We start from the raw sequence: 22984 nt of genomic DNA, 5'->3' as shown, positions 1-22984 counted from the left end.
AAGTCAATGTTCAAGTCTCCATCACCAGAAAATGCTAGGTAAAAATGGAATTCAAGAGAAAATAAAAAGGCAGAAACCATTGCTCGTTAAGACATTATTGCTCAACTCAAGTTTGCCCAAAAGCTCCTGGATGGCCCTTCAGTCTTTTGGAGCAAAGTCTATAGTCTGATGAATCAAGAGTGGTACTTTGTGGGCTAGATGGGTGTCATTATGTTTCATGGAAAGCAGGCAATAAGACTTTCATGCCAACTTTCAAATATGCAGATGGTAGTTCCATAGTTTGGGCATGCTTTGCTGATTTAGGACCTGGATAATGTACAACATGATGAACCATGAAATCTGCTTTCTGTCAGAAAATTCTACAGAAGAGTATCAGGCCACCTACCCATCAGTTGAAGCACATGTCATGTAGCAAGATAGTGATCTCAAACATACAAGCCAGTCTACAGGAGAATGTATGGTGAACAAATTCAGTATGTTGGAATGGTCAAGTGAGAGACCCAGATCCCTGTGGGAGGACCTGAAATGAGCAATTCCTGCTAGAAAACCCTCAAGTATTATTGAGTTGGTCATGGAGCAGTGGGGCAAAACTCCTACACAAGATGTGAGAGACTGATAATCAATTACAGGAAGTGTTTGGTTGCAGTTATTGCAGCTAAAAGAGGTGTAGCCCGTTACTGAATCTAAGCGGGGAATTACTTTTTCACACCTGCACATCACATGCAGGATGAGTTTGTTTCTGAAATAAATGAAACAAGTACCAAACTTTGGTGTTATTTATTCACTCAGATTCCTTTTATCTAACAGTAGGACCCATATGAAAATTCAAAAGGGGGAGAATACTTTTTTACAGAACTGTACATACCCATAGTTTGCAGAGAAAGGTTGTAGTTGAATGGATTCCATATTTTGTTTATGATGCTTACTTTTATCAATCAAGAAATTGTTTAATCTATTCTAGGGGCTTGAATTTCCTGCCTTCTGTGTTTTATAATTTCTGAAAACCTAAACTCCCAGAGTGTAATTGTAAAGGAAAGATTATTGTTAAAAAGGACTATGTGGTTAATGCATTCATTTCTCCTTTATTTCCTATTTAATAAATAACCTGCTTGTGGTTTTCTCTTGCTGTTTCCAGCTTAATGTGAGATATTATGAAGAAACTGTTGACAATTTCTTAATAAAATTAGATGCTTCTATAAATTAAGTTTAATTAAAATTATGAAAATACAGCTTTCATGAAGCCAATAAACATATTGCATTGAATCATATCTTCATCAAGATTTTGACTAAGCTGAGGATCCATGCTTCATATTGTCATACAATGTAAGACTTTTACTACTGGCACTAAGTTATTAAATTCTTGGACTAAATGAGAAAGGATACCTATGTGAATCTTGTCACAACCGCTACCTTAAATAATCCCAATTCATATCAGCGCTATTGCAATAAAATATATTTACAAATTAATCCCGTTGCTCTATTAATTATTTGTGTAATTACTGCAATTCTTCCCACCTTGTTTTCAGTATTTCTTAATCATTAAGCCGGAAGCCTGACAGCAGTGCCAGCCCTGGCATGATTCTTTTTGACTAAAACCTTGTAAATTAACACAATTAGCACAGCATCATGCTGCTAATTAACTTCCTGTGTCTGGTACAGCGGATGTGCAAACAAGGAATAGGGATTCAGCGGGGAATAAACATGCCACTCTGTTGCCAAACTGTATGTTGTGTTCGGTCTAGCTCAGCAGGGCTAAGACAGTCATGCCAAGATGCTGGAGTCAGGCAAAGAAGAGCTAGATGAGTTGGGGAAGAAGTGCAAGCTAGGAAGAGTACAGGCTGTTAAGTGGAAGATAGGAGCAATTTATCAGAGAAGCTGTGCCATCCATGTTTGATGCATACCGAGCCTTCTTATCTGAGCATCTGCTCGAAATACCACCCGACAGTCATGGTAGCTTGGTAGGTAGAGCAAGAAATTATTTATTTTAGTGCGGCCTAAGTGTTAAAGGAATTTTTCTTTTAATGCTGATGAACTCTGCCTGCCTTGTGTGGTACAGGACCCAAGTACGTCTAAATTAAGATCATCTCCTCTCTTTTTGGTGTGCTCATTTTGCTGAAATAGTGTTGATCCTGTTCTGGCAGTCAGCATTCTTCCCGCCCCCCCCCCAACTTTTAGTAACTGACTTCTCTTTTCTCCTGCCCACCTCTTCCTATTCCCCACTGGGGGGGGGGGGGAGGAATTGGAAGAGGAAGGGAGGAGAAAGAAGAGCAGGCTGATAGACAAGTGATGCTGGGCTTTGCTCGTTCCGTCCCACCCTCCCACCCCCACCCGCTTCCTCCCAGAGCCTCAACAACAGGACTCTGATGCAGAGAGCAGCCCGTTGTAATTCATACCAAGTTGTAGGCTTTGTGTGATGAAAGCAATGGAGCGCTGCCTGGGAGATTGCTTTGCTGCACTCCACGAAGCAGATTTGAAACTGTCGTGGACCACTTTAGATGAGAGTTGGATTATGAAATGACCTGCTATGTCTGTGTCATATTGTTCTGCACAGGGTGCATTATACTCTGCTAACTAGGTGTTCAGTGCCAAATAAGAAAGGTATCCTAGATGCAATTTGTCAGCTGTAGCTTATGGAGGGTTGTTTTTTCCCCCTCCATTAAAATTTAAAAGTGCAATGAAGGAAGATGGTATGCTTTACATGTCTAAGAACAGGTTACCTAATAGCAGATCCATGCTTGGGATATTAAGAATGTCCATGTGCGATCCTTTAAAACAAATCCAGCTGGATAGAATCGTTTCTTTGATTCTCTCTCTCCCCCTTCCAAGTTAGTAAAACACATTAGAGGTGCGTGTGGGTGGGTGTACGCTTTTTTCAAGAAAATGAATCACTGGCAGTACTTTTTTCTTCTTTTACAGATAATTTGCCTGTAATCTGTTGATTTCAGCCTAGCAATTCTGCATATAAATGAAGAAATCGAGTCGATATACTCAGGTATCATTGCCCTTGTCTTTTTTTAATCTAATTGCTAATTTTGCTTTTCCTTCCTCCCAAACCCTCAGGCTTGAAGATGCAGTGGACGCCAGAACATGCCCAGTGGCCAGAGCAGCACTTTGACATCACTTCGACCACCCGCTCTCCCGCCCACAAGGTAGAAGCTTATCGTGGACACCTGCAGCGCACCTATCAGTATGCCTGGGCTAACGATGACATCTCTGCTCTCACGGCCTCCAATCTGCTGAAGAAATATGCAGAAAAGTATTCCGGCATTTTGGAAGGGCCAGCTGAACGGCCCATCCTGGGTAACTATGTGGAGCCTCCATCAGGGCTGGTGAATGGTCGCAAAAGTGAAAGTGAGCCCTGGCAGCCTTCTTTGAACTCGGAGAGTGTTTATCCCATGAACTGTGTCCCAGATGTTATTACTGCCAGCAAAGCTGGAGTAAGTACTGCCCTCCCTCCAGCAGATGTCTCTGCCAGTATAGGGAGCTCCCCTGGGGTGGCTAGTAACCTGACAGAACCTAGTTATTCAAGTAGTACATGTGGAAGTCATACAGTACCTAGTCTGCATTCAGGGCTCCCATCTCAGGAATATGCCGCAGGATATAATGGATCTTACCTGCATACAAGTTACAGTGGCCAGCCAGCACCTGCACTTCCTTCACCTCATCCCTCTCCTTTGCATAGCTCTGGGCTTTTACAGCCACCCCCTCCGCCACCGCCACCCCCAGCCCTAGTGCCAGGCTACAATGGGACATCTAATCTTTCTAGTTATAGCTATCCGCCAGCAAGTTATCCCCCTCAAAGTGCTGTTGGGCCTGGCTATAGCCCTGGTGGTGCACCACCTCCTTCAGCATATCTGCCTTCAGGTATCCCTGCACCAACTCCTCTGCCCCCCACCACAGTACCTGGGTACACCTACCAGAGTCATGGGTTAACGCCCATTGCACCGTCTGCCCTGACCAACAGCTCAGCCACTTCTCTCAAGAGAAAAGCTTTCTATATGGCAGGGCAAGGAGAAATGGACTCCAGCTATGGAAATTACAACTATGGCCAACAGAGATCTACACAAAGTCCCATGTACAGGATGCCTGACAACAGCATTTCCAATGCCAGCAGAGGGAACGGCTTTGACCGAAATGCTGAATCCTCCTCCTTGGCGTTTAAGCCAACAAAACAGATAATGGCTTCAGAGCAGCAAAGGAAATTTAACCAGTCCAGTCGGGCTCTGACACCCCCATCCTACAGTTCTGCTAAGAATTCCCTTGGCTCCAGAGCAAGCGAGCCCTTTGGGAAGTATAGCTCTCCCGTCATGAACGAACACAGCGAAGAGCACAGGCAGCTTCTTCCTCACCCAATGCAAGGCCCGGGACTTCGTGCAGCTACCTCATCCAACCACTCTGTGGACGAGCAATTGAAGAACACCGATGCGCACCTCATGGACCTTGTGACCAATGAGATTATCAACCAAGGGCCACCTGTGGACTGGAATGACATTGCTGGACTAGATTTGGTGAAGGCTGTCATTAAAGAGGAGGTTTTATGGCCAGTCTTGAGGTCAGATGCGTTTAATGGGCTGACTGCTCTACCTCGGAGCATCCTTTTGTTTGGACCTCGGGGAACAGGCAAAACATTACTGGGCAGATGTATAGCTACCCAACTGGGTGCCACATTTTTCAAACTCACAGGTTCTGGTCTTGCCACAAAGTGGTTAGGAGAAGGAGAAAAAATTGTTCACGCTTCCTTCCTGGTGGCAAGGTGCCGACAGCCCTCGGTGATTTTTGTTAGTGACATTGATATGCTCCTTTCATCCCAAGTGAGTGAAGAGCACAGTCCAGTATGTCGGATGAGAACCGAGTTCCTTATGCAGCTGGACACCGTGCTAACTTCTGCTGAGGACCAAATAGTAGTAATCTGTGCCACCAGTAAACCGGAAGAAATAGATGAATCTCTTCGAAGGTACTTCATGAAACGACTTTTAATCCCACTTCCTGACAGCACAGCCAGGCACCAGATAATAGTACAGCTGCTTTCCCAGCACAATTACTGCCTCAGCGACAAGGAGGTTGCACTGCTAGTCCAGCGTACAGAAGGCTTTTCTGGACTCGATGTGGCTCATTTGTGTCAGGAAGCTGTAGTGGGCCCTCTCCATGCCATGCCAGCCACAGACCTTTCCGCCCTTATGCCCAGTCAGTTGAGGCCTGTTACGTACCAAGACTTTGACAAGGCTTTCTGCAAAATACAGCCTAGCATCTCTCCAAAGGAGCTCGATACATATGTTGAATGGAACAAAATGTTTGGTTGCAGTCAGTGACAAGCCGTCTTTTTAAAAAAAGAAAAAAAAAGAAAAAGAAACAAAAAACAAAAAACAAAAAAATGTAATGAATGTTGGTGCGCACACACACACATATGTACACACAAACCTGTTACATAGGGCACGGAACCCCTTTTCAGTCGTGTTAAAATTGTGGAAGGGTACTCGGGGTGGGGGGGGGAGATGATCACTTTGCATCTAAAGAGCCAGGTTTAGGCTTGAAGGAATAGCGCGTCAGAGGAGAGCTGTTGATCTGCAAAGCCACAGAGGATAGAAAGAGTCTGTTGATGTTCCGTTCCATTCCGTTCAGACTAGACAACACACTCTCACCATCGAGGGTTGATTTTTAGAAGGACATGAACCCTGTGTGTTGATTCATTCTGCTGTTCTTGAGATTTAGTTGCTGTCAAGTGCCTAAAGTGGTGCTTTATTTTTTCCTTTCCTTTCCTTTCGTTTCCTTTCCTTTCCTTTTTTTTTTTTGGTTTGCCTCACAATTACATTGGTGGCATGTGCTAATATAAAGAGCTTTAACTTCAAAATGTTATGGGACTAAAGACATGAACAGTTGTGTTGCGACAGAGAACCCGGTGTGACTTTGGTTTAGTTTTGGTTTTGGTTTTCTCTTTCGGCTAGTCTAAAAGCAACAGTATTCCTCAATCCTGTCTGTTCTGCAGTATTAAACTAAGAACAGGTAAAACAGGGTAACGGTAATCTGGACCTTAATTTCCGCAGTTTGTTTCGTTTATTGTTCTGTCTGCAAAAAAAGAAAAAAAGAAAAAAAACTCAGGAAAGTGATTGTGATTTGTACAGTACCTCAAAGGAATGTGTTGAAAGCACTATGTACTGCTGAGATTTAATAGGCTAGGCTTCAATGTTACTTTATCTTAAATATGTATGTTTACCTCAATGGTTGGGAAAAAAAATGACAAGGAGAAATATTTTGAATGTATTAAGCAGCAAGCTGAAGCGCGCTAAAAAGTTCATCTTTAAAACTTTGAAAATACAACAGGAGTATCCCAGTGTTTCAGAAAAACGTTTCTTTCTTTCTTTTTAACCAATATTGGGGATCAAATTCGAGCAAGGCAATTTTCATGGCAGTTGTGTGTGGAAGTCCTTAGTCCTTGACAATTTTGTGACAAGCCGGTAGAGAGTGCACAGAGAATAAAAAAGTCCCCCTGTCGAATTATTGAATCATCTGGGACAGTCAGAGACGAGATCTGATTAGGACTCTGAGAGGCAAATTACCTTAGACTGCAAGATGCAGCTTCTGCATCTCAGTTAGGGCTGTGGCATCTCGGTCCCCCCATCGCATCAGGAGAACAGACTCCTTGTAGGTCGCGGAAAGCTTAGAGGGCTGCGGAGCTGCCCACAGCAATGCAGCAGAGAGCAGCAAAGCAAACAAGCAAGCAAAACGACAGAAGTGAACCCTCAGATGGCATCTCTCTTCCTCGCCTTGCATTTTCACCACCAAATGAAGTTACCCGTTCGTTTTACGTGTGCTGTGGCCTCTTCCGTTTCCTTGATTGCTCTGTTTGTTTTGTTTTTCATGTCATCATTCCACGGTCATTAGAAATTCGCCCGGCTGGAAAATGCCCACCATTTTATTTCTACCTCAGATTTTGTTTTATTTCTCTCAGAAAGCAACGTAACGAACAGGACGAGCCAGATCACCACTAACATGCAAAGCGGTTGAAGGACTTGTTAGTGCATAAACCTAAACGTGCTTCTTTCGACAGAGCCTGCTTTGGGTTCGGTGAGGTTCCCTTCCCGGGGTAGAGTTGCAGTCAGAAAGCCAGGGGGCCAGGAAGGGAATCCTGCTGCCTCTTCCCGCCTGCCCGGCCGGGGCAAACAGTGACGGTCTTCCTTCGGGAAAGAGAAGCTAGGTAGGATGTGTGGCATTTTATCCTATTTGTGGCCCTGCTCCCAATTGTCTTCCTTTTTGATTCTTTAATGCTTTTATGAGCAATTCTTTTCATGACAGCTGACTGATGCTGTAATGTCGCTGAACAGTGGAGCAATTCAAACCTTCGCAGCCACACGAGCGGAGAGCAACCCTCCCCCCTCTCTCTCTCTCTCTCCCCCCCCTTTCTCTTTCTGTTTTTTTAATGTGATCTTTTGTTTACTTTAAAGAAACAGGAGCTGAACAATTGCAAATTATTGGCATTTAATGTTACTTTTAAGTGATGTACTGTACCTTCAAATCCATGAAATAAATGCACTGAAGAGCTCTAATGAGAAAAAGACCAATTAGTCACCTACTTATTTTGTCTTTAAAGCTACTGCCCAATTATTACACTTGGCATTTTTGCAGCTAAAATGTTAATTTTTGTTGCTGAAAGCCAAGCGAATAAACCAAAATGCACGTTCTAGAAGTCCTTTTTGTTCATTCTAGACTTATGGGTTGCTTCTAAAAGGCAAAGTGGTTCATTAAAAAGTAAAACAGTGCCTTTCACTAAGGATATAGTAAAGTAAGTCTTAATAAACGCTTTGCATTTTCAGTTAGCAAAGGCCTTCCTTCCTCTCTTTTTCCCTCCCATGCATTTCTTCCATTGTATCTTTTCCATTTGGGAAGAGCAACGATCCCCTTTGCCAGATCCATATTGATCTTGCAGATGGCTTTCTGATGCATACTGCTGACCAATCTTCTGACTTTCAGATATCACATTATGCTGTTGTGCTGCAGTCGTTTGAAAGGTTCAACCATGTTTGAAAAACTAAATTCACAATCGTATCACCTCTGTCGGTACATCCTTTAAAATCAATGTCATCCAATTTTAAGGTGACATCAAATATAGACAGTACGTGTGTATATCTATAATCCCAGTAGCACTTACTTCAGTTAAGTTAGCTTTGAAATCTGCAGGTGTTCATTTTCACTCACACTTTACACTATGTATTTGAAGAAAGCGGATGATTCTTCCAGGGAGCTTCATAAATAAAAGACATAATTGTGAGGTTAAAAGAATGCAAAGAGTTTATCCCATCCCACCTCCAGAATCCTTTGAATGTTATACAGTGGATTCACTGCTGAAAGTATCAGGCAATTAAGTTTTCCTCCCAAATGGTCATTAGCTACAACTAGTGAGGTGTAATGTTTTACCTAACATGAAAATAATAGTTTTGTTTACTGTACTGTCCTTGTACAGATCGAGACAAGCTATAACACTCTATCAGCTCTCTGCCAGTGGAGGTTCCCTGGTAAATAGAATCACTCAGCCTTTGCCTGCTTCGCTCAAAACCCATTTGTTCCTTTCTGTGCTAGGGAGGAGGCAATCGCTTTTGCACTTTTTACACAAATAAGGCCATTTTTTTCCTTCTGCTGCTACAGTCGGGTCTGTATAGGATTGCGACCATGTGTGTTTCATTGTAAAAGAAACCGCTTCGAAGCTAATCCCTTCTGGGCTCTTTGGGTGTTCCACAAATGAGAAGACTACCTTTTGATAGGCAGTTGATATGGCCAAAGTATACTAGCATTCTGAGGATGTAAAATGGCTCTGCTATTTGTTTCATTTGATTGCAGTTCTGGATTCTGCATCAGCAGAGCATAAAACGATGAGGTTGGATTGCCAGATTCCACATTAAGCAGATCTTCTACACCTTTAATAAAAGGGAGAATATTAACAGTTATACCTTCTCCACCATTACAGCTTTATGATGGCTAAAATTCCATCAGCTGAATTCTCCTTTTGCTGCAAGTGGTAATAATTATAGGCGTAAAGCTTGGCTTCATCGTTTGTTGGAAAATTCTTTGAATAATTGGGGATAAACATACATCAGATGCTTCCCCTTCTACTTGAGACAGTTTTGCATTAGGTGAAACTTCATTGTCTCTTTTTCCAGCAGTTTTCTGGTGACAAGAACAATTGCAATAACAAAAGAAAAAGCATGGGACTATTTCTGTCATCCAAATGATCACTGCCAGCTGAAATCATGCCATGCTAATTTTTTTCTATACATTTATAAAGAAATCCTCACTTCTAGCATGTTTCTCTCCAAAATATTTAGGCCATTAAGGACAGTAGTGAAAAGTTTGCTGACTGAGCTGATCAATGGAATGTGAAGGCAGTTTGGGGCTATTTACTTTTGCACAAAATATTTCTCCATTAGTCAATTTGTATTCTATTCAAATGTAGATAGATGGGCAAAATGGTTTTCCTTGTGCATTTCAAACCCATCAAGGAGAAAATAAAACCTCCCAGTAAAACACATAGGCAAAGCACCATCTGGGAAAGCTAGTTCATCTGTCCAGGGGCTATGCTCTGCAAAATAGTACAAGGTCATTTTATATGGGTTAGCATAATACTTTGCTAGGCAATTTTCAAAAGGAGATAATCTAGTGTAAAAACCCCAATTAATTAATTCCAACAGATGTTGGTAGATGGTAATGTGTTTACATGTCAAAAGCTGCAAATAAAGGTTTCTACTGCCTGAAAATGTGTGCAACTTTGAGTAGAGGAACAGTTATAAGTTCCACGATATGTTTCATCCTAATCTATACATATAAATCGCCTTTTAAAAAGTGAGATCTCAGAAATACTCATACGCACACGTACATTTTGCATAAACGAATCTGGGCAAGTCTATTTGTTTTTGTGGAACTATCCCCACATACCTAATCTCTGTCCTGACTTTCCTAATCTCTAAAGTGGTGTTTCTCAACCTTGCCGACTTGAAGATGTGTGGACTTCAACTCCCAGAGTACCCCAGCCAGCCATGCTGGCTGGGGTACTCTGGGAGTTGAAGTCCACACATCTTCAAGTCAACACGGTTGAGAAACACTGCTCTAAAGGTATATGCTTTCTTCACTAGGCAGGCCACGTGCACAAGTTCCATTGATGTGATTGCCTAAAAGTCTCTTGTGCATCTCCCATTCATTTCCCTAGAAATTCCAAGAGTGTAACTGGGGATAGAGGGCCATAAAGATCAACATGTGGTCTCCCACAACATTAACGCCCTTTCATCTTGTTATGCATGCATGTGTTTATATAATCTTTATCTGGACATACACACATAATACGAGGCAGTTTTGGTTCTCTCTTTCAAGGAAAAGATGAAAGCTTTCTCTTCCTTAATCATTTGCAGATTTATACTCAAAGCACATTGGTAAACACGGAGCTTGTAATATTCCTAGACCCAAAGAAGCTGCTGCCCTGGGGACTAGTCAATCCATGAACTGACCCTTCCCCTTTGCAAAGATCTTTGGTTGACATTCGATTTTGAACCTGCCAGATACATTTTTGTGAACCAGGGATACTGCATCTTTAATGAACAAGCTTCTACTCTTTCCCCTATTTTTAAAGACAACACAAGAAGTGTAGCACCAGGCACCGCAATTGTCAAAGACAATTAGACTGAAAGCAGAAAAATTTCACCTCCCTGTCTCAGTGATACGTAAAATGTCGGCAGTGTGGGTCAGCCTTGCAACCGAATTTTGTGAGAATATATGAATCAGTCCTATAGAATGTTAAATATTTATAAAATGGTTCTGTTCTCCACTAAGGTTGGGAATGCAGTCATTCCTTGTTTTCTCATGATGTACAAAGAGGAGAAAATATTTCCTAACCGAAACTTTGCTTGCATACATCTCCCCTCGCCCCAAGTGGTTCTTGTGGTTTACATGCGGTCACAAGTAGTTTTGTTTGTTTCCATAGATTCCACCACCACCTTGGGTGTGTGTTCAAACATTGTTCTTTGAAACCATTTCTACCTCATTACTACATATTGTACATGTAGTATTTATTTGTTGTCTTTTTTTGAATGTCATGCATTTTGTAAGAAAGACGTGTCCTTGAACTTGAACAGTCTACCTCAGAAAGACTGTCACTACACTGAATAGTATTAACCCACCAGGACAATAAGATGCATTAGCAGAGTGTGGCAGGGCAGATAATGCATGGGGACTTGGCATACTGACGGACTTTTAATTGTACTCTTGTAACACAAGATTGCTTAAGGGAACTTAAAGGAAATCATGCACTGTGCAGATCTTGATCAGTGTCCCATTTTGGGGCATGCTCTAGGAACATCTGGCTTTAGTGTGATGAACCCTGATTTGGGGGAAAGAAAACATCAGTTAGTCTCAAGAATTCTTTGCATTGGCAATCTGGCTACAATCTATTACTGTTAACTGACATGCAGTCCAACTTGGCTCTTAAACTCAAAACAAATGATAGTACTTAAGGATTATTTTTTATCTTCAGTGATGTAAAAGAAATGTGTCACACACTGTAAGACTGTAAGTTTCTCACTTCCTGCGTACTAAAATGAAACACAGTGCATTTTGTAAGAGTCTGTGCAAGGTTTAAACATAAACCAAAAATAAAAATAAAAAAGAGGCACTTCCCAAAGGACTTTTAAATATGGGCTTCAATCCTGCACACTATTACGCATGTCTGAAATTCATTACCGTTTACTGACATATGCGCAAAAATGTGCACAGGATTGGAACCATGGAGTCAAGGTGCTCATGTGTTCTGTAATCAAATAGTTTTATTGCTGATTCTGCTTTATAAACATGTTTGTTTTTTGGAAGTAATTGTACACAGATGGCACATTTGAAGTACTTTGTATGAAGTATTTTATATTTTATTATTTATTTTTGCATCATTTTCCCCTCCCCTTTGTCTCCACTAGCTTTGCATTACAGTAGGAGAAGAATACATGTCTTTCTCTCTCTCTCTCTCTCTCTCTCTCTCTCTCTCTCTCTCTCTCTCTCATTTTCATTTTGCTTTTCTTTTGTAAGAAAATACTAAATGGGTAAAATACCCCAATCGATGCATGGACTTTTCTAGTTGCTTGTCAGCAAATTGTGGATCTTTTTACAAAAGCAAATGAACTGTGACAATCCACAACATTCACAGATGTTAATGCAGAAATGCATTTGAAAATTTTGGGTATGCCTGACAATCTGTTCTTTAAGTTCCATTAATAAAGTAGCATCAGATCTTTTATTTTGCAGTTCCCTGAAGAAGTACCATTGTCTTGAGGAAGTCTAGTGGAATGATTAAGAGGTAGGGGGAATTTTTTCTGTTGGTTTTCTGTGCGGGATGCCATATTTCTCATCAAATAATACTCCTTGTCTGGGGACAGTCCCCCCTTCCCCTTTTAGTTAAAGCCCAACTAAATTAAAATTTTGGTGCACTTTGCTTTCCTGGCCATATTGATTTTATTTGCTTAAATTGAAACAATGTGTTGGGTTTGACCAGATTTTGACCTCTCACAAGGAGAGAAAGACTTCTATAGTACATATTTCTTTGAATTCTTCTGGTACTGTTTTGCTTCTTTATTCACCAGATTTGAAATCATTTTTGTTGTGCATTATTTGGCATCTTCTGAAACTAAATGTGATATTACTGCACTCATTAAAAAAGTGAAACGATCCATTTCTCTTGGAAAAAAAATGACAAGCTTTAGATGATGAAAGCTTAAATTATCCATCACTTGCAAACTGAATTCATATAATTTGTGAACATTATTAATGTAAATGAGACATTTCTGCTTGGAATTTTTTTATTATTTTGATGGGATCATTATATGGTTGATCATATGTGTGTAGGAAGCTGCTGTACAATTAACCTGGAGATCGGAAAATGCTTTTTTGTCCTCATTGTTACAGTTTCAATTGTAATCCATGCATCTCATTTTCTTGGGTGTTAGCACTGTAATATTAAAAAAAAAAAAATCAGTGCTCAGTATTGTAACTAACTGTCCCTACTGAATATTTCTTTTCATAAATACTTGCTACCACAGGGAAATTAAGTTTTCATATAGAATAACTAGTTTCAGTAGTAATCATTGAAGAATTAAAATAAAAGTTGTGGTTCAAGGCAGATATTTTTATGAAAAGTTTTCTCTATTGTAAAATTTGTTGTATATGGCTATGCTACTATCATGGAATACGAAAAAGAACAAGCATACCTCAAATAAAAGAATTCTGAGTTAAAAAAAATATGCAGAGTTAAGGTTTTTTTTTTTAATTTATTTTCCCTATCTTTTATTTTCCAAGCTACCTTTTGAATCCGCGTACATTTTAAATCCATCTCAGTGCAAATATTCAATGGAGGTTTTTTTCCCAGTATTGTTAAGTATTTTACAAACTGAATATTGTGAACTGAACAGCAAAGATAATAACCCAATCCGTTAGGGTTAAACTTACGATCTTTCTCTCTGCAAAGATACACAAAGGAATCTTCAGAGGATTCAGGAAAGATTTTTCTCAGTTCAGCTTCTACAGCTCCTCTCATGTAGAGCTTGAGTAATTCAGCAAAAGATGGGCTGAGGATAAGGGAAGGCTATAGAAACCTCCCACTTCTACATCATGTGGGTCCAAGGGAAAAAAGAAGGTTCCACACGTGGCCTGGTCATGTCCATTGGGTTCAAACGTCTTGCAGGTTGGATCTATTCTGGGGCTCACTTTTCTCCCTATGACAATATATGTTCCAAAAAACCCTTTCCAGTAATTTCTTAAAGTCAAAACATGGGGTGAAAGCACGATTTAAAAAAAATCGACTCTAACTTCTTGGATGAGGTTTTTATTGTGTAAATAATTGCACTGTTTGGAGACCATTTAACATCTGGGGTCCTTCTTCGCACCTCCACATACATTTCATCGACATACTTAGCAGATTAGCAGAGGAAAAATACTGGCTTTCCCAAGAAAAAAATCAAGCAGATGTTAACAGCTCCAATCTTCATAGGTTTTGCAATGAAAACAAATAGAGCATTGCTGAAATTCCAGGTTGTAGTGAACGTCTGGAAATAACACTAGATTTGCTCATACCCGTAGGTCGTCTTAGTTTTTTTCCAGTCAACTTAAGATTTACACAAGGCAATTCTTCATTTTTGATAAACTTCTGAAGGCTCCCGCAGTCGCTGCTTAAGGTTCATTAAAATGTAATTAATTAATGATTTGCTGCTGAATAGCTGCTGACTGCGGTTTTCTTTTCACTTGTCTGACAGCAGGAGTCACAGTTACCGTGCCGACACGAGAACTATTTGCAGACTATACCACCTATCAGTGAGCAATTCTCTCCCTCACCGCCACCCTCCAGAAATCTGTACGTCGTGATTGGGAAAGAGGGTCTCTCTCTGTCTTTGGTGAGGGAGAGTGGCTGTCGTTGGAGAGTTTGTAAATACAGATACGAGGCAGCAAATACATTAGTGCAAGTACATAAATTACTAATAACTGAAGCTTAATTTGCCATTACATTGGAAGGCTGAATCTTAGTCTTGCAAGCCCAATAAAAATAGGATAACCTAAGGACCTTATGCTTTTGCCACAAAAGAAAAAAAGGAAGAGTCCTATTATGGAAGCTCTCTGTTCTTTCTTTTGTATCCAGGAATGAATTTAGCTACCAGAAATTGCCTCTGCTTGGAATTTGTAGGACCCACATGCTAGGTGCCGTCCTTGTTTGTGCTGAGGAATGCAACTAAATTGGAGAACCAAGGCCTTTTGTATGTGTTTTGCGACAGGCATGGCTATTTTTCACCTAAAATTAGCGGCGCAGATATATTGCTCTCAAATGTTTATAAAGGAAAGAACTCAGAGAGTTAGCTGTTTCCTAATATGTTGGCTTAGCTTTGGTTTTGTGGATGAGCATCTGAAAACTGCAGTGAGTGGGTTGTGTATCTCACAATAAAATAAAAAGCTACCCTCCAACTCACATTCTGAAATACATTCTGAAATTGCACTTATAACCGCTAGCGCTAAGACGCTTGCTTTCTGAGAACCTAGACTCTGGCTGTCATTGTATGATGAGGGAAGACATGATATTTCTTGCAAAGTTAATCAATCTAAGGCAAATTCAAATAATTCCTTTCTCAGAAGCATTAGAATCTTGCTGTATAACTTTAGAAGATAAACTAAAAGCAATGGATTAATTTGAGAATGAAAGGGCAGATTTGCAAATCTGCCGGGAAGCAAGTCCCAGACTGGTGGGACACTTCTAGCCTTATTCTGGAAAGTTCTGGCTATTTTAACTCAGAATTGCCATTCCAATTTGCTAGTGCCAAATTGTTTGCAATTTTAACTCACAAAGGAGAATCAATTTCTTCCTTATCTCAGGAAGTAAATTTAAATCAAATTCAAGAACAAAACTAAGATGCTTTCAAAATAGCTTTGCTCATGCTAAAGTTTTAAACCCAGCGCATTTACAGTCCTGCAGAGTACGTAGCTACTTAAAGTCATGCGGAATTCCCCAGTAACAAGTTTACACTTAAAATGATGCACAGAATTCCTTGCAAACTTTTCCTTTTGCCCAGTACTTCACAGTTTGGCCCAGATGTCCTCTAAAATTACCATTTCTTTTCTGACAGCCACATCAATTTTAGTCTTCCTTCTTGAAATAAATCTGGTGTCAAATGTGATGCTACCTAGTCTAAATGTGGCAATAGTTACAACTTCCCAAGACAATTTCAGCCTGAGGCAGAACCTATCTGCAATGTTGAATGAATGCATGAATGAAATTCATTCAATTGTTAAAGGTGCCCAGATTTTACTTCCCAAAGGCCATTTTACTCTGCCATTAATGGGCAAGTGCTCATATGAAGATATCCAAGAAATCTATATTGATTCTATAGAAAATATTGGCATTTGAGAAATTCCAAGGACTTTGAATCTCACCCCCAACTTGCTGTTGCAACAGAATGGAAAAACAGATTGCTTTCTATTCAGATATAAGGAACTTCACTGGTCTGTTTCTTCAGGGAAAATTACCCCTTCAGTCAGAATAGGACAATTCTAGGCCAGCTCCAAAGCTATAACTGATGCTGTTGCCCCCAGCTTTTGCAACACTGGTGAATGTTGTTATAAGCCCCAAGCACTACACCTTAAGTCCTGGATGTTGCCCTATTAATGACACTATCCCTGAAGTACATACATGAGGATGATGCATAACAATAATGTGAATTAAGGTACGCTGTGTGGACCGCTTACTTTCTGCATCACCACCACCATCACTTCAGTATATACCGCTCACTTTGGCTGCAGTAGGGACAGTAGCCCAGTAGTGACCATTTATCCTGTTACAGATGATACTTGCCTACGTAGGTCACATGCTGACACCAGAATTGTCATCCCTTCATTGCAGTATCATCTATGTATCCTAAACAAGGTTATAATTGGCTAGCATGACTCAATTCAACTAATCTGAATTCCTTCTTCACTTAGGTTTTTGGATGAACCAGAAGAATGTTAACTAAGAAGAAATACCTGCTCTGAGAAGGGACTCATTTGTGTTATCACATAAGCCATTTTTCTTTATATTTTCCATAGTAAAAATGATATTAGTTTGTATTATAAACCAGAAAAAAATTGTATTGTTATGTATCACCCATGCTTGCCACCTGGGTTCATATTTCTGAATATATTTTTGAAAAGGTTTGTGACTTTGTTACAACAACTCTGAGATTCGCTTCCTGAAATACAATTTGACTTTGATATAAAATTCAATCTGTTAAATAATAAGCCTTCAAAAGTGGACTATTTAATATCTAATGCCATATCTTTAAAAACTGGCTTTGTTATATCCTGTATCATTTTCTGTATGGTATGCTTTGCTCTGTGAGAAACTATTTCAACAGTCTTCCTTCTCCTCTGATGGAACAGCTATTTATCAAGATCTTTTCCATATAGACAAGTTATTTTGAGACTCCGCAAGTATAGATTTCAAAGGAGGGAGGGAAATCTATTGTTTCTTTATGTGAATTGGATAGATAGAAGAGTACCACTCTTTTGCTATGGGTTATACAATTTCTGAAGGAGAAATGTAGTTGAAATATTGCCCTCTACAATTGCTCTGTGATTAATTGTAATGAAAAGAACGGAAGCCAATCAACTCTTCATTCATTAGGGGTCATTCACGCCCTGGGGAAAACAGGGTGCAAAATACCTGCAACTTTCTTCTTCCTTGCATCTGCCAGAAGCAATCATTTAAAAACAAAACAGGTAAGAAGGAACTGCCATCCTTACTGAGGAACTATCCTTGTTTAGCAATTCTTTGAAGGCACAGTAGCAACTTTGATGAAGCTAAGTCACTTTCAGTTTGTTCAGTGCCAGCACAGGAGACTGGTTGGAACCCTGTAAGTATATTTGCCACCTTGAGTTCAGTGGACAAGATAAATAAGATAAATCAATATAGCTTTCTGGTACTTGTCCACAGAGTTCAGAGCCTGCCAGCTTTGTCCACAAGACAGGGAGAAGTAAGGAGACATGGCTTAAAGCACTCTGCCCTTGGCACTTCCCTGTTTCTGTTTATGGATCATCTAACATAGAGCTCCTTCCACATTATACTTAAAAGTGTCAATAAAATTCCCCCTATGTTCTTCAGTAAGATTGAAAGACTACATGGAGGATGCTCATACAAACATCAACTTTTCTGGGAATTGTCATGGGAAGAACGTTCAGCATACTACAGTTCCGGCTGTTCTGGTACCATGGAAATAACATTAGAAATAGATCATTATTTCTCTTTATGATCTAATTTTGACACATAAGCCCCATCTCAACTTTCCTTCACTGTATGTGAATGTGTTTAGAATGCTTAGAAGGGGTTAGAATGAGTCCTGTTGATTGTAAAAAACTTTGCACGATATATTTGGCTTTGCGTGGTATACTGGCGAAAAATGTTAAAAAGTGGCAGCAGGTAAGTCAACAGTAGTAAGAGTTTATCACTGATATTTTCTCTTTCTTTCTCCCTTTTTTCTTTAATAACTTGACCAAGTACCTTTGAAGTTTAGTAAAAACATGTTTTCATTAAAAATGGATATGTAATATCTTATACTATTATAAGCTCTCAACCATGTACTGGAGAATATTAGTCATGATATTTTAGATTTGTTGGCTGTCTGCCCATATTTTACTGTATTTGGGTGTTTGTTTTTAATTTGTATTATCTATCTTTTATATTCTTTTAAACATGTACTTATATTTTGTATTTTTTTCCTTTATTCCTTTGTGTAATAATAAAAAAAAAATTAAAAAACAAAGGTAGTAAAGGAAATGTAAAGACAAAACAAAATACAAAACGAATCTCACCAGAGATCAAAAACTTGACACTTAAATGGTAACCCTTTAAAACAGACACTTTGCCAGCAATTTTGGTGAAGGATCTATAGGTGAAGTATAAAGTCATACTAATTCTATATGTAATTATTTCCCATATCTGACTGACGATTAGGTGATGGAAACAAAAGGTGGCACCCACCTGTATCAATTTGCTGCCAGAATGTCATTTGCTAGTAGAACACATTCCTCCTTTGCCACTCTCTGCCCTACAACCTCTACTGGGATAGATTTGGGAATCTGTGAGGATGTGGAGGAAAGAAAGCAGATGAAAAGCCCATTGCATGAGCAGAAGTCAGCTTGATTTCCATTGAGTGTGGCTTCAAAGCAGTAACTTTGTTTAGAAAATGCATCATGTAACCTCTTTGCCACAGATGTGGACCCATCATCAATAGAGGGCAGAAAGGAGCTGTCATAGGCTATATATTGCCTCACGTTCTGAAGCCTAGTTTAGATCAGAGAAGAATGGGGCAATCAAAATTAATATTTGTCTTCATAAAACATGCAAGTTCATTTCTAGTGTTTTCAAATGAGGTTGGCAATGCATCATTATTCTTACTTGTTTCCTCTTGTTTTTTCTCTTTCTTCCCATAGAGCAAGCTAGGAGAGTTTGTACTTGATCCTCTAGCTCTACTGTTGCTTTTTCATCTTCAGTAATGAATCCATTTGTAGTTACCATCAATGAAGACTGAATGAGATTGCAAGGCAGGAGAATGTGAAAGGGGAAGGCAAGCCCAGGGCTGGAGCACTGATTAAATTTCTGCTGGATATAATATGCGGGTAAGTGCAGTTTGGGCGCTGTCTGGATCGGAATGTGGCAAGCCAGATGGTTCACCACAATTGAAGAAGCATTGTCCGTGCAGTTTCAAAACATCAGACTGAAGACATCTGGAAAATCTCACATTTGGCCTCACTTTACCAAAGAGATGAATCATTACAGGATGGACTTGTCTGCTTTAGAACTGACTCCTCCTCCCAGTTTAGAAGGACAACAATTCACAGGTGACAATTTCTCAGGGATTTATTTAGGAGATGTAGTCTTTTTCCACCCTACCTTGCCATGGCTCTGATTTGTAATGCACTGTTATGTTTGTTCACTGCTATGAAAGATGTACTGTGATATTCTACATATAAGCAGTAGTAAATTATGAAAGAAGACAAGCTATTATGCAAGAAAAGTTCTACAGAAAGTATGAGGGACATGGTGTCCCACTTAGAGCTAATGTATATGTGTGATACAGATGGGATGTAAATATTATCTAGAAAAGTTACCTCTGAATTTGAATCAGAAAAGTGGGGATTATCATGAGGAATCTCAAACTGTTAATGGGTTGACCAACATGAATATTAGAAATTCCATGGGATATTAAGAACTATGAAATAAGGAATGAAGCTGTGTATTTTATATAAAATGCAAATATTTGAGATGGGGGACATACCAGCTCTGAACAAAATGTGTCTTATGCAATTTCTTATATTTAAAAATCAGAAGAAATTTGCTTTTGTACACTTTAAATTATTCATGCTCTTGCCCTCTTGCTGCATTAATATGCATTCCTTCAGTCCTTGAGTCATCAGAAAAGGATGCCAAAGTAAATTGCTCTATCCTGACTGCTGAGGCTGGCGACTGGATGCTGTTCTTACCAAATTGATGCAGAACAAATGCAGGAAAGTGAAGGATGGATTCCCCCGGTTTGATTTCCTTTTCCATCAACCATCATCTGTCAGCACTCAAAACCACCAGCAGCAGCTCTCTGGTGGAATAAGGTTGGGCAAATGTGGATGACTGCCTGGGACAGAGGCTTGAGCTGTCTTTTCAGTTCCCTGAGTGTTGGGCCAAAGTGTTGGAGATGGTATTTCGAGGTTCCAGTGCTCTTTCGGAAAACTGCTAGACCCCTGCCCCCAAACACAACAAATGACAGGCCGCAGGCACAGCAAAGGAGTTGTGAGGAGAGTCAGCAGCCCTCTTTAGTGCTTCATCCAGTGTCCCTGCTCTGTGTTTATGCCCTGAAGGCAAGTTATTTTTTGACCAGGATTTAGTCGTTATTGGCATGACTGGAATGTGGCATATGATTGAACATGCAGTTGAATGACTACTTGCTTGCTGAGTAGCAGTACAGCAGTGAATGACGAGTTATGACCTCATGGCTGGCAGCATCCCGGAGTAGCTCATGGAGAACACAAAGTACAGGCCCTGCTGCCCCCTCCAAAGTATGGGGACCTGGAACCCTTTATCAGCAGAAGCAGCAAAAACCCTCATTTGGCACACCAGCAGCACACTGCTGGCAGAACCAGGCTCTCTCTCCCAGTTTAAATGGGACCTTTATGCAGCACAAGGCTGGTACTCTCTCCAGAGAACTCTAGCCCTAATTCTTAACTACAAGTCCAAGAATTGTAATTCTACAAACATGTTTAAAACTCATGTTTAAAAGGCAGGCTTAATGTTCCTTCAAAAGGACACGAAAGATCTTGGGTAATCCCTGACCTGTGTATTCCAAAACACTAGTCACCAATCGCAAACGCTGACCACCAGCCACACTGTCGAGGAAATGTCATAGGTATGGCCATAGCAAAACTGGTGTTGAGAGAAGAGGGAAAATACGAGTTTAAAACTGGAAAACAACTTTAAGCTCCCTCCGCTGTGGGTCGGGGACAAAAAAAAACAATATCATAAGAATTTGCCAGTTGAAAATGGTTCATGGGGATCTTTGTGCAATGGTTAGAGGGTCATGTGGAGGAGCCCCAAGCCGTGGCTTTGGTCTTTTTTGGGAGGGGAATGAGGCAGCATAATGGTCAAGAACGCTAGAGTTTCAACCAGACATGTACAACTAAGACCATTAGTATTTATACAGAAAAACAAGTCTTTTGATTAGAGATACACTTACCTGAAATCTTTTTATAGGTAAACTTCTATGAATTTTCCCAATCCAGGATTTATCTGTCATTGGAAGAGGTAGCATTTATGAAATATTTGGAGAGTAGATTGCATAATGTTCCTTAATGGAAAAGCTAGCATCAGTGCTGTATTTCTTTACATTCTTTTATGCATATGAGCACAGCTATAATATTATGATGTCTTGGAGCCATATTTATGTTGGATCAACTCCTCTATCTCTGATATCAGTACTGGCAGGAAGCCAGTGGCAAGCAATTAAATTTCATGAAAATGTGGACAGTTGTTGTGGTAGCAGTGGTGATACAATCCCAGACTTGTTTTTCTTCCCATGCATGTCAGCAATCTCCTTTAAATCTTGCATGTGTAAGCAGTCTGTATAAGATAAATTGGTGCCCTGGATCCTGTTCTGCTATTTGATTGTCCATGCTGTAGGCCAAAGAGTAGGTCAGACAAGGGCACCCCAGCGTCCTTTGCGCACTGCACTCTGCCAGCTTCAGACTGTGCATCCCCTCATCATCTTGTTACTGAACGGCTGTTGCTCTGCTCTTCTTTTGCTGAGGACAGAAAAACGTATCATGCTTCCCATGGGTGGGGATTTGAGAAGGTTTCCAAAGACTGCAGAAAGGTGCCAGTCTAGAACAGAGGTTATGGAATGCCTCTGATACTATATTTCAGGTCATAACAATAAGAGAAATATATGGACTTGCAGCTAAAGGATGAAGAGAGATCACTACGTGGGAAACATAATGTGGGTGTGCTGCCTGGAGCCTGCACATGTTGACAGGTCCATCATCCTCGGACAGGAAGGATCACAAATTCTGAATCACCATTTCTGCCTGAGTTTCAGCACTTGCCATTGTCAGAATGGCAAGTTTGAAATAATGAATCAGACTTAATAGAAGGTCATGACTCTTCTCTGGAGGCTGAACCCTTCTGCTCTCTTCTCAAGTGACCCATGAAAACTGGAACCTTTCCCGGTACAGGGTTAAGCAGAAGAGAAACACAGGGCTTCAAAGTTGTGTGAACACGCCAGGGATGCACAGTTTTTTCTGGGCTGAGGGGCCACCCTTGGCCTTTGGCTGGTGTGCCATGAACTGCATTTGAAAAAACAGTAGGTGGAGCTAGAATGGAAACTAAAGTTGATTTCATTTAATTAAAATTAAATATAGTTAATATGATTACTCCATTGCAATGGTCTTTGGCTAAAAGCAAATTAAGTATAACTAACAGTGTAAATAATGTATGACTCTCCAGTTATGAATTTAATCATTTTCTCCTGCCACGTTAAATATTACATTTTGGTAACAGCAGTTGGAGGTCTCTGGGAACTGCATCCAACCCTGCAGCTCCCTCTGAGCCAGCTGCTAGCTGCTACCTGAGTTAAGGCATAAGAAACTCCAATGTGAATGGCTGCTCCTCCATGAATCTCAGTTTGTGACCTGGATCTCTAGCTCTCAGTCTGTCCGGTGGATGTATTGTGAACTCAAAGACCAAATAAGGCAAGTAACAGAGAGAATGAGATATGCATTTGGTAGGTGACACTGACGAAGCTCATAGTAGGGATGTTTGTAAGCCAGGTGTGTTATCTGCTGCTAAAGACTACTAAGACAAATAGATTTAAATATATTACATGAAGAACAGAATGCAGCTTCCCCTACTTAAGAGTTAGTCGCTACTAAAATAATTCTTCTCTATGTGACTTTTCAGTTAACTGATGGA

At 40.2% G+C, this 22984-nt stretch overlaps 1 protein-coding gene and 1 long non-coding RNA gene across 5 annotated transcripts in view; both read left to right on the top strand.

The window, feature by feature from the left end:
- The window catches only part of FIGN (fidgetin, microtubule severing factor), a 128655-nt gene extending 115414 nt beyond the window's left edge, over window positions 1-13241 (top strand). For all 4 annotated transcript variants that reach the window (XM_088146659.1, XM_088146660.1, XM_088146657.1 and 1 more), the window contains one exon: window positions 3061-13241. In XM_088146659.1, the coding sequence (XP_088002785.1) occupies window positions 3061-5309 (2249 nt within the window). In that variant the 3' untranslated portion in view covers window positions 5310-13241. The remainder of the gene's footprint in view (window positions 1-3060) is intronic.
- An 801-nt stretch (window positions 13242-14042) lies between these two features.
- LOC148215094 (uncharacterized) lies at window positions 14043-22198 on the top strand. The gene is made up of 3 exons (XR_015796922.1): window positions 14043-14405; window positions 16477-17253; window positions 18964-22198. It is a non-coding gene; the product is annotated as an uncharacterized LOC148215094 (long non-coding RNA).
- Window positions 22199-22984: the final 786 nt, after the last annotated feature.

Source organism: Python bivittatus, unplaced genomic scaffold (assembly GCF_059951505.1).
Source record: "Python bivittatus isolate LINGU-HERP-01145 unplaced genomic scaffold, Pbiv_v1 ctg000480_np1212, whole genome shotgun sequence".
NCBI classification, from domain to species: Eukaryota; Metazoa; Chordata; class Lepidosauria; order Squamata; family Pythonidae; genus Python; species Python bivittatus.
This window is presented reverse-complemented; position numbering and strand designations above follow the sequence as displayed.